We start from the raw sequence: 12,696 nt of genomic DNA, 5'->3' as shown, positions 1-12,696 counted from the left end.
GTGGTCCAATTAAATTATTTGGTGTTGAGCCATTCCTGTTGGTTGTATGACACGTGTCGGCACGTCAGCTTTAACGAGATCACCCCTCAAAGGCTGACAGAGCTACATAGTCTACATTTATCCGAAAGAAATTAAAAAGTTAAAATTCCAACTAAAAAAAAGGCCTCCAGCACTATGTGCTTGGAAGCTGGAATCATAAGAAAGATTTCTGTGTGTAGGACATGAAAGGCAGTGACGTCACATAGTCCCATTTCTTCCCAGGACTACGGGAATCATGACTTACCCTCCAGTCAGTTGATTACATCATCGGCCCTGCCTATACAAGTCATGAATTATTAACTGAGTGTGGAGCGTAAGGAAAATCCCGTGTTTAATTCTATTTTCCTCTCAAAAGTTAACGCTAAGGATTGCATCTTTACGCAGAGAAGAAGAAGCTTTTTTTTTTAACCCCCGTTTACGCGGTTACGATGTCTTTCATCCCAGGACAGCCAGTCACTGCTGTTGTGGTAAGTTAAAAAGTGAACAAAGTAAGCTTGCTGTGTGGGGTGTAGCCAGCATTGCACGACCGGTGCTGCTATTGTTTAGGCCCCAAAGCCTCGGTCTTGCGTTTACAACTTCGACCTACGATGGCAAAGCCGTGCGCATTGAGGACAGGAGTTTTACTTAAGTTTGGCAGCTGTATTACCACGCAGCGAATTATATCTGTAACATTACATTTAGAACCCGCGATAGGTAATTTACTATTGTCGTTCTCCTTGTTTGACGTTTTCATATAAAGTGTATCTATAATGTTAAGGTCAGATATTTAACATTTCGCATTTCAGCGAGTTCTTTCTCCTGAGCAGCCTATCGTTAGTATCCTTGATAGCTAGTTGAAATTGCGTTACTACTTTTTGTGAGCGTAGCTTGTTTACCTGTATTTTATTTTAATGAATTAAGTTAGTTTGCATCTAGGTTGCTAGAACCTTTGGCAAACTACTCCGTTAGGGTGTAACTGACGTTTTAAAGTACATTAGCTTTTTTCTTATTATTGAGTTAACGTTAGTGAGGCTAATGTCTTCAAATCAACGGCTTTGATTACAACATCAATAAAATAAACGGAATTGTCTCGTTATATGAAAAACTCTGAGCGTAGCCTACATCAAAACCTAGCAACCCAATGTTCATGTGCAAAAAGAGCCATACTAAATTCTAAGGAATCCTCTATGTTTGCTTGCTGTAAATTCGAATAATTTCGCAACGTGTGTGTGCTTGTTCTACAAAAACGATACTTTGAAATGGAAGGGCGTGGTGTTGGAATCTGGATGGTATGCGTGTTGTAGGTGTCCGCTCCACTGTACAGTTTAAAGTCGGACGTCCGGGATGCATTCTGCGTTAGTTTTGACTGACCAATGTTCCAAATTACGTTCTTGAATGTTGAGCAGTGTTCTCGAGGTATAAATCCGAAGCCAAAACGTTCTTTCTGAACCAGGAAAAGGGCGTGTTTTTGGAAAAGAAACCTCATTTAACGCTGTACTTTATTTTGTCAATATCCCTAGGCTGTGCTGTAATGTCAATTAGTTGCTCACTGTGCTTGTTGGAAGGAACTCTCATTCACAAATAGCCTAATATTTAAAAGTAGTAGCCTAATGCAAATGGTGATTTTTCTACACCAAGCCAGTGGTTTCTCAGTGATAGCATAGGCGTTTCTGAAAAGACATTTTATTTTATCTTTTTTATTTTTTATTTTAAAGATACCAAAATACCACTCTTTTGCTGCATCCTGATTTTTCTGCACGAAGGGACTATAAACCACAAGGGAATATTCTATTTAAAAGAACAAAACCATCATGTCTCCAGCGCTGGTACAATATGCTATTGAGTACCAGATGTTGACATGGAATTAATCATCGCACAGACCAGCTTTGTGCACGGGAGTATTAAACTGGCCAGAAACCTCCGTCTGTCAGCATGACGGAATAGCTGTTTCTTCAGCCGCGTAGCGTGTGGAAACGGGTGGACTGCTCAAAAGCCTGTCTGTCCTTTTGTTGAGTCAGAGTGGTAATGAAACGATCTCTGGTCCAAGGAAATGCACGCCTTTTTTTGTCATATAGGTACTGTTTGTCATGGGCTAACATTTTGCCTGTCTATTATTAGTAGGACTTCCTATTTTGTCGTGTGTGTTTTAGCTCGGCAGAAGATCCTGTCGTGCGTGTTGTGGTCCTTTTGGCCTTGTTTCTCATTAATTGTGTCTTGCCGTTATTCATTTCACATGCTCAAACTAACTCCAGCTCTCTGATCATATAGGAACCTATTGCACTAACCTTCACCCACACATTTTATTCCAGTTACGTATACGTGGTTAGAGTTGACCGGCTTTGTGAGTAGCTGGGTGAAATGAAGCTGTTTTTGTGTTTCAGGAACGCATTGAGATCCAGAAACTGCGTCATGGTGACAACTTGATCCTGGGGTTCAGTATAGGAGGAGGGATCGATCAGGACCCGGGACAGAACCCCTTCTCTGAGGATAAGACTGACAAGGTGAAGCTGGGGTGGTTCTGCTGCTGATATTTCCATTATAAGTGTAACCGGCACTGGTTTGGAGAGGGTAGACCTTAATGCAGGGGTAACCAACCCTGTTCCTAGAGGTACCTTCCTGTAGATTTTCACTCCAACCCTAACAAAGCAAACCTCATTCAACAGCTTGATATCCTGTTGAGCTGCCATATAACTGGCTCTGTTTTGGAGAGGGTAGACCTTATTGCAGGGGTTACGAACCCTGTTCCTGGAGATCTAGCATCCTGTAGGTTTTCACTCCAACCCTAACAAAGCACACCTAATTCAACAGCTAGTGATCCTGTTGAGCTGCTAATTGGTAGAGTCATATGTGCCAAATTAGGGTTCCAATGAAAACCTACAGGACAGAAAACCTACGGGATTGTGAATCTCCAGGAGCAGGGTTGGTGACCGCTGCCCTAATGGAAACACTGTAACTGACAGAGGGCTTCTGGGAGGCTCGTGGCCGCAAGTGTGCCTCAGTGTCTGTGCGAGTGTGCCAGTGTGACTCAGTGTGCCAGTGTGTCTCAGTCTCTCAGTGTGTGAGTGTGTGAGTGTGTCTCAGTGTGTGAGTGTGTGAGTGTTTCTCAGTGTCTCAGTGTGCCAGTGTGACTCAGTGTCTCAGTGTCTCAGTGTGTGAGTGTGTGAGTGTTTCTCAGTGTCTCAGTGTGACTCAGTGTCTCAGTGTGCCAGTGTTTCTCAGTGTCTCAGTGTGCCAGTGTCTCAGTGTGTGAGTGTGCTGGTATGTCTCAGTGTCTCAGTGTGTGAGTGTGTGAGTGTTTCTCAGTGTCTCAGTGTCTCAGTGTGCCAGTGTTTCTCAGTGTCTCAGTGTGCCAGTGTCTCAGTGTGTGAGTGTGCTGTTATGTCTCAGTGTCTCAGTGTGCGAGTGTTTCTCAGTATGTGTGTGCTGGTATGTCTCAGTGTCTCAGTGTGTGAGTGTGTGAGTGTTTCTCAGTGTGTGAGTGTGCTGGTATGTCTCAGTGTCTCAGTGTGTGACTTTCTCAATGTGTGAGTGTGCTATTATGTCTCAGTGTCTCAGTGTGTGAGTGTGTCTCAGTGTGTGAGTGTGTCTCGGTGTGTGACTGTTTCTCAATGTGTGAGTGTGCTATTATGTCTCAGTGTCTCAGTGTGTGAGTGTGCTGTTATGTCTCAGTGTCTCAGTGTGTGAGTGTGCTGTTATGTCTCAGTGTCTCAGTGTGTGAGTGTGCTGTTATGTCTCTGTGTCTCAGTGTGAGAGTGTGCTATTATGTCTCAGTGTGCCAGTATGTCTCTGTGTGAGTGTTTCTCAGTATGTGAGTGTGCTGTTATGTCTCAGTGTCTCAGTGTGTGAGTGTTTCTCAGTGTGTGAGTGTGCTGGTATGTCTCAGTGTGCCAGTGTGTGTGTGTCTCTCAGTGTGTGTGTGCGCTGTTATGTCTCTGTGTCTCAGTGTGCGAGTGTGCTGGTATGTCTCAGTCTGCCGGTGTGTGAGTGTTTCTCAGTGTGTGAGTGTGTGAGTGTTTCTCAGTGTGTGAGTGTTTCTCAGTGTGTGAGTGTTTCTCAGTGTGTGAGTGTGCTGTTATGTCTCAGTGTCTCAGTGTGCGAGTGTGCTGGTATGTCTCAGTCTGCCGGTGTGTGAGTGTTTCTCAGTATGTGTGTGTGCTGTTATGTCTCAGTGTCTCAGTGTGTGAGTGTTTCTCAGTGTGTGAGTGTGCTGTTATGTCTCAGTGTCTCAGTGTGTGAGTGTGCTGGTATGTCTCAGTGTGCCGGTGTGTGAGTGTTTCTCAGTGTGTGTGTGTGCTGTTATGTCTCAGTGTCTCAGTGTGCCAGTGTGACTCAGTGTGTCATTAGAGCCAGACCACAGCAGTGCTGACTGTCACTGGCAGCGCAGCAGGGTGAGTCATAATTGGCTGCGGTCCGGACGATGTCGGGTGTGCAGCGGCTGTAAGCGCCGCCCTTTGGAGTGTCCTCCGGTCAGCCAGTCTCCCGCTGTGCAGCTGCGCATGAAAGGGGATCCTTCCGCACTTGTAATAGGGGCTTAATTGAAAAGCTGGACCCTGTTTTACAAGGCAAGAGTTAGCTGGATAACTGCGCTGAGTAAAACCCAGACCACTCAAGGCTCTTTCCTGTTCCATAATGGGTTTTTTTTCTATCAAGTTTTACTCAGTGCAGTTATCTGGCTAACTCAGTAATCCTGCTTTGCGAAATACTCCCCCCACACTCTCTGGAATTCCCGCTGTGGACGTATCAGTGCGTTGACACTGTGCTGATCCGTTTCTCTGTGTGCGCAGGGTATCTACGTCACCAAGGTGACCCCAGAAGGGCCGGCGGAGGGAGCAGGCCTGGTGATGGGAGACAAGATAATGCAGGTAACACACCGTGAGAGCTCCAGCGTGTGGCGTGACCCATAGAACTGCCAGAGCGGGTACATAAGCCCCACACTGACGCCCTGGCAGAGGGTGAATGCTGTACGAGAGGGAGTTTTAGAGTTTAAGAAACGTTTTAGATTTTGCCAAACTTGGAAATGAAATCGCTCCGGTATTGCGTATGATTTGGGTATGATTTTTCAGTTTGGCAGGGATGAATGTCCGTACTTTTCAATATATCCACTGGACGGTGCTGTTTACTTAATTTTTGTATTGAGTTCGAAGCATGCAACTTGAAATGGCTTGAAATATTAAAATATTGGTTTGTAACCGTTTGCTTTTCACGTGAAAGGCACTTTTGTAAGTCACTTTGGTCAAAGGGGTCTGCCAAATGCCTAAATCTTAATTGCATGCAATAGTGTGAAGTATCGTTATGTGAAAGTATGCGGTGTTTCGTACTGTGTTTTTGACGCACCGCTCCCCTGCTGCTGATGCCAGGTGAACGGCTGGGACATGACCATGGTGACCCACGACCAGGCCAGGAAGAGGCTCACCAAAAAGAACGAGGAGGTGGTGAGGCTGCTGGTCACCAGGAAGTCGCTGGAGGACGCTGTCAGACAGTCCATGATGCATTAACCCGCTGCGCCCGGCCACGATGGTGCCTATAGCGGGAATCCAAAGATCTGTTCCACAGCAGTCCGTAGGGCTGTGCCGCTATATTCCGCTCCAACTGTCTGAATTTGACCTCTGACTAAGCTGCCCCACTGCTCAATTTGGTGTGTGTGGTTACTCCCACCTGTTCCTACATACAAATTACAAACTGAACTACATGGTATTTTGGTCTTCCTGTTGTTAGCAACACTATATTTGTCGATGGCCGATAGAGCCTGAAGTGCTGTAAGTTACGGTGTTTTGGCTTTCCCGGAGTTGTTGTTTCTTTCTTGCCGTCTCAATGTTGATATGTCTTGACACACAAGAACTTTGATCGGTGGTTCAAATCGTGAATTTAGAACGGGCATTGTATGTCTGCGTTTAAAGTACAACCGTTTCCTGACCTACCAAAAGGGAAATTGCCGATGATCAAATCCAAACCTTGTTGTTCAAATGAAATCCTTAGTTATTTTCATACAATTTTGTGTGTCTTGTGCATGTAGCCCGTTAGGATCTAATTAACTAATCGTGTGATGGTGTTAATGGAGACGGCAGTTCTTGGGATAAGTGTTTGTGGTTTACAGTCTTTGGATTCTCACTGTGGTTTTCCCTTTTTCTTTTTTCTTTTTAAATATGCGTTGATTATGTGCCATGAGCAACAGCATTCAATGCTTCTCACTGCTATCGGATGAGCATGGTTGGGTACTCTTTTTCTATGGTTTTGGTGACCTTTAGTATTTCAATTTTATATAGGTGACATTATACCAAAGAAATAATGTGTAGCAGAAATGAATGCAATTTTCTTTTCTTTTTTTATATGAATGTTTTACACTTGTGCAACTTAAACCCTTAAGCCACTCCTGCTGACTGAAAGGAGGAATATACATTATTAGAACACAGCCATTTCCTGAAAAGAAATAAAATGGGTTGCAGGCCAGAGGTGTGACGTGGCGCATTCCAGAGCGTGCGTGTGATCGTGGTGTGTTTGGAGATTCCTCCGGTAACCACCGAAACGCCCTGTGGGATTCACCGAGGAAGACGATTGTACAAGTGCCTTTCGTTTCTGTTTGGAGCGATGTCAGGTGCAGACACTAGCTTGGGTGGAGTGATTGAGGTTTTATCTTGAACAAACACGTGTATGTTGTGTTTAGTTGTACACTGGAGCGGGTCTGGACCAAACTGTGTGGGTTTCACACATCCGTAGTTAAAGTCATTTTCGCCTCACGATAACATTAATGATTTAGCCTCTGCCTACACAACAAACCGTTTCTTTTTCTATTCCTAAGGAAACATCCTCAATTTTTCCACTACTTCTTTCTAGATGATGCTGCAGTTGCGTCACTAATTTTACCCAAGGCCAATCATTCGTCAATAAGCTTGTATTTATTTGTTATTTGTGATAATATACTAAAACTATATTGGCATACAGTTGACCTAGTATGTGCCTAGTATACAGTGCCTAGTATGCAGTATTCATTCCTGTTTCACTACATGAAAGTTCATTATAGCATAATCTGAGGTTGGCAGTAGTTTCAATGCTTTTCACAGTTTATGAATACTGTTCCAAGAATACTAAATTAGCTAGGCTTCATTTTGAGTCCTTAACAGGGCCCTGCAGCAAACAATAAACATGACCACTGTGTTCCTGCACAAAAATGTTTTTCTTACTCTGTACTGACTTATTTTATATGAAATATTCAGAATTTCTTCTCACTTTTGGATGCTAGTGACGATCTTAACAGTTTTTATGAAACACTAGCAAGTTGGTTTTGTATACCCTCACGAATATGGCACATTAGTGAAAATGATTGTTTTTTTGTTTTTTTTGCATTAAGGCAAAACTTATGTAGTATTATCTCAGTCATCAATTCAGTAGAAATGTCTTTTCCTTTTTCATTGCTCAATGTGTATTACAAGCATGAAATAAATTTTTTTTGAAAATTGTAAATAACTGTTCCTTGCTTTCACTGATGATGTTAACAAGGAACCATTTGTTCCTTTGTTTCTGTTTTGTGTAATTAGTCTTAACAGTTTCTTTGTGTGAATAAGAGAATCAATGAATCAGCCTTCTCCTGGGTCTCCATTTACATCAATATTATTCTCATCCTTTAAGGTGTAATTATGTATTAGAAATCCTATTGCTTTAATGGTGGCCTGCCCAGAAGTCCAGCTCGTTGGTTCCTTTGACCCGTTTCAGGCAGAAAGGCAGTGGATGATGCTATTCTCACACGTTTGTCCTTTCACATATCGTTCAGCTGCTAATACACTCAGTGAGCACTTTATTAGGCAGACCGCTACCCCTGCCCATTAATGCAAATATCTAATCTGCTAATCATGTGACAGCAATCATGTCAATGCATTATAGCATGCAGACATGGTCAAGAGGTTCAGTTGTTGTTCAGACCAGACGCAGGAATGGGGAAGAAATGTGATCTAAGTGACGTTGACCAGGGAATGATTGTTGCCAGATGGAGTGCTTTCAGTTTCTCAGAAATTCCTGATCTCCTGCCATTTTCATGCACAACTATAGAGTTTACAGAGAATGGTGCAAAAAAACCCCACAAAAAGTATACTGTGACCAGCATTTCTGTGGGTGAAAAGATCTAATGCAGGACATACCTAATAATGTGGTCACTGCATGTAGGTTCTGTAGCAGTGAGGGGCTTTCTCTCTCTGCAGCTCACTGAGCAGGTAGTAAAACGCTAACTTGTGCTTAACACGTCCACCGTTTAAAAACCAGATCTCCCTGGTGTGTACGGCACACTGGAGAAGGTTTAATATAGAGCGGAGTGTCATTTTCTCAGCTTTCCTTGTGAAATGCAGGAGGGCTGGAATGGGTGCCATAGAGAGCAGGTGTTATTCGCAGATCCTAATCCGCTAATTAAGTTGTGTGAGGATGACTAAGACTGAACGCGTCGTCCAACTGCTCCGTTCCTTTATTTGGATAAGACATTGGGTTTGTGACTACAATCTGCCACTGCTTGGCCAGGAAGCAGGATAACACATCCCTGGTTGGGATTCTGGTCTTTGTAGGCTTTTAAAAGAATGAATAAATAAAATCTGTAGCAAACTGAGACAAGCATATTATTTAAAAAGAAACACATTGTGATGATGAAAAATGGGCCATAACATGTTTCCTACTAAAGCAAATTAAAGCTAATAAAAAAAATTAAAAACCTCAGTTTGTTTATTTAATATAGGAAGAGCCTGCTTGTTAAATGTTCTCTGAAATCTATGTATTTGCTTTGCTACAGTTTTTTACATTTGCTTGCTTGAAAGTAATCAGGTGACATTTGGAAGCAGAGAATCCATTAGGTGACCTTTGGTTGTGCTCTCGGGGATTTTGATACGGGGCCGTTTCTGGACTTTCATCCCTTAATGTGATCTGTGGTCTGAAATCAAACGCTCCCCTTTTAACTCCAGGTGCCCTGACTGCTGGGGAACTGCACCTGGTGCACCCCAGACAGCACGGGCTTGTGTGGCCAAAATATCCTCCATCTCAGCAGTTGATTTATTATATCTATTAATGCGAATGTACCAAAAGGAAAAACCTAGGATGAGTTGACACGTTACATGTTATCCCATGATCTGGTGGATTGGGCAAAACGCTTTAGAATTCAGTGGAACAGCCAAAACTGTTGGGTTCTGTGTGGATTCAGACTCGCAGTAACACCAATGGGCAGATACAGGGGGAAGCACGCTCCATTCCACCTGCTTGAGCATCGAGGACAGTGGTATCAAAGATGGTCGAGTCTATAAGATCCCAAAACCCTAAACACACACATGCGTGCACACACACGCACACACACACACTGACACATGCACACAAACAAACATACACATGCACACACATGCACGCACGCACATGAACACACACACATGCATGCAGACATACACACTGACACGCACACACACTCACACACTGACACGTACACGCACGCACACACATACACACACTAACACACACACATGCACGCACACACATACACACACTAACACACACACATGCACGCACACAAACACACACATGCACACACACACACTTACACTATGTTCAGGTGATGCACTTCCTTGGAATTGACATAACACTTCTTGGGAACACCTCTATTAGAACGTGAATGTAGTCTTAATTTCCTAGGAAGTACACAGTCAGGCTATAAACATGCATAAGAAGACTAGAGGATAAGCACACATGCATGCGCATGCACACACGCGTGCACACACACAGTTCAGTTTATGTCCTTCTGTGAAATTTTGAAAATATTTTTTGGAACTTTAGCTTTGGAAACACCTATATTAGAAAGTGTTGTCTAATTTCCTAGGAAGTAAACTGTTGCACTCAGGCAATAACCAACTTTGATAACTACAAGATAGTCACTTGAATTCATAGGCAATAGAAGAGGTGTTTCTAAGTATCTCAGTTTTAGTTTATATGCCTAGTAAAATGTACCCTATAAGTAACTAAATTGAAGCAATACCTCACTCACACTGAAAATGGGTTTGGAAAGCATTGACAAAAAAAATAAACATCTTATAGGTCGGCAATGGAAAACAACTGACAGACGTGATAATCTGGAGAGCTGTGACAACAGTCAGTGACATCACCAGCAGTCTCCTGAGGACAGGGGAGAGGCCAAAAAACTGGTCTAGAGAACTATGTATTTAACGAAAGGCTCCCTATCGGAGGCTTCCCAGGCAAACCGCAGGCAAACCGCAATCCCCAAGTCATTTTGAAGCAGCTTACCAATGTGTCTTTCAAACGGTCCCATCCAGGTCACGGCACCAACTGTTTTTCCGAAGAGACGACCAGGAGACTCAAATTTACAGCGAGTTGGAAATGAGTCCACAGTGAGGGTCTCTCGCGCGAGCATATATAGGAAAAGATAAGCAGTGTATTTGTCTGTGTGTCTTGTGCTGACAAAGCACCAGTGATCACAACAGGAAACAATAGTGTCTGATTAACTCAATAATTCCCATGTAGATATACTGTGCCACCTTGAAGAGCTTAAGTAGACAATGCATTTTAAAACAAACCACATACATGGTAGATGTACTGACGTGGTCAGGTACAGAATGCATTTTGCAACAGACAGCATATACATATCAGTAATATACACTCACCGAGCACTTTATTAGGTATTTATTACTTCCTGTCAGCTTTGACCAGTCTGGCCATTCTCCTCTGACATCTCTCATCATGTTTGTCTGCAGAACTACTGCTCACTGGTTTTATTTTTCGCTTTTTGCGCCATTCTTTGCAAACACTAGAGACTAGTGTGCATGAAAATCCCAGGAGATCAGAAGTTTCTGAGATACTCAAACCACCAACAATCATTCTACGGTCAAAGTCACTTAGATCACATTTTTTCCCCATTCTGATGGTTGATGTGAACATTAATTGCAGCTCCTGACCCATATCTACACTGTATGCATTGCACTGCTGTCACACAATCGGCTGATTGGATCATCGCACAAATTAGTAGGTATAATAAAGTAAAAATGCTCCTAATAAAGTGCTCGGTGAGTGTATATAGCATAAATGAACAAAATGCAGTCGTCCCAAAGGTCCTCTACTAGACTGAGAAATTGAAAAAATAGTCCTTGATAATTCAATGCTACTTTAATTACAGTTACAGATTAGACTTGTGCAAATGGCTGAATAGCCTACTTTTTTTTTTTCGCGTTTTTTACTGATTTTGACAATGAGGGATCTCCCCAGTAGTGTGTGAATAGACTGTTTTGTGTGCCCTTGTGTCAAACTTGTGCTTTATTGGACTATATATTTGTATTATTTATACATGAATTCGGTGTCGGCTACAATGTGAAACATAGGTTATGATCGATTGGCGTGATGGCAAAAACTATATAAAACAAAATCAATGTTGAAAATAATCCAAATTTAGCGTAGCCTTTTACAACAAAGTTAGCATAGCCTTTTGTGGCTGGAGGACTTTCGCATTCAAATAGGCCTCTTATTGTATTAAGAAATATTTACTGTAAATTTAACCCCCATCAAATTTTTTACAAGAATGCTTTGCCGATCTACAGCTACATACTGTACACAGGTTCTACAGTAATGATTTGTTCATTATACAGTAATAATGTTGAGAAAACTGCATAAATTATGTACAGTGTATACATGGCAACCTCGGGATGTCACAATCATACAGTGCCATATTTTTCTCAACCATGGAAAGAAAATGCTTGTTGCTAAGTAACTGATAAATTCATGCTTTCACAAATGGATGAAGGTGCTACTTTAACTCAGTACAGATTAATCTTCAAGACAGATATCTTCTTAATATTAAGACACCTCCTGTTTTTTATATATTATAACTGCTGAATGAAATGGTTTTGTTAAATGAGTGTATTATTCTAAGACAAAAATGAAAAATGCTTATCTCAAATGAATTTGTGAATTTTAAAGACAGATACCAGTCTTTTTTAAAGGGGAGCTCTACCCTTCATTAAAAGCTTCAGCAATGTGATGTAATCCATTTTAATTTTTAATTATGTTCTAAAACTAATCCTTTCTAATCCTTTTTTTACAAAAAAAAGGGGGAATCCCTTAATTTTACTTATTCAATTGTGCTACTTCATTAATATACATTTTCCAGAATGTATCAGAGTATTGAGATTTTCCAGTGACATTTCAGTGGATTTTTACTGCTCCGTTATACAGAAAAGACGTAATGCAAATAGATGTGGCCCTGGACATATATCAGGCATGTAACATGCCCGCGTAACTGCAGGCAATTGCATAATTAACGATCTAAATGTGACTCGGTCATGGTTTACACCTCCCACGCTACAACGCGGCGATTGCGTTTCCATAGCGATGCGGTATGCTGCCGTTCCATTTCAGATAGCAACTTGGGCTCCCGAGGGGGGGTGAAAGATGGACTTTGGTAGCAGATCGCACTGGCCTCGAGTGGGAATGGCATCATTAAAATGCCCGTTTTAGATTCTGTGTGTGTGTGTGTGTGTGCGTGCGTGCGTGTGTGTGTTTAAAAGACATCTAGAGCATCTCAATTTCAGGAATGTAGTTGCCATTAGATAAAATAATACAAAGGGAATGGCACATTTACAATCGTCATTTGCATGGATATAAAAGTAATATACAGTACATTGTTTTAGCAAATTACAATACGATACCAATTCCACTGTT

At 42.1% G+C, this 12,696-nt stretch overlaps 1 protein-coding gene across 1 annotated transcript; it reads left to right on the top strand.

Moving 5' to 3' along the window:
* The first annotated feature begins 279 nt into the window (after positions 1-279).
* Positions 280-7,479, top strand: tax1bp3 (Tax1 (human T-cell leukemia virus type I) binding protein 3). Its single transcript, XM_061239470.1, has 4 exons — positions 280-506; positions 2,400-2,519; positions 4,803-4,880; positions 5,376-7,479. The coding sequence occupies exons 1-4, from the start codon at positions 468-470 to the stop codon at positions 5,511-5,513; spliced, it is 375 nt and encodes a 124-aa protein (XP_061095454.1). The 5' UTR covers positions 280-467; the 3' UTR covers positions 5,514-7,479.
* Positions 7,480-12,696: the final 5,217 nt, after the last annotated feature.

The sequence above is a fragment of the Conger conger genome, chromosome 4, assembly GCF_963514075.1.
Source record: "Conger conger chromosome 4, fConCon1.1, whole genome shotgun sequence".
In the NCBI taxonomy this organism is placed as follows: Eukaryota; Metazoa; Chordata; class Actinopteri; order Anguilliformes; family Congridae; genus Conger; species Conger conger.
Note: the sequence above shows the minus strand (reverse complement) of the source record. Positions and strands in the feature narration are given on the sequence as shown.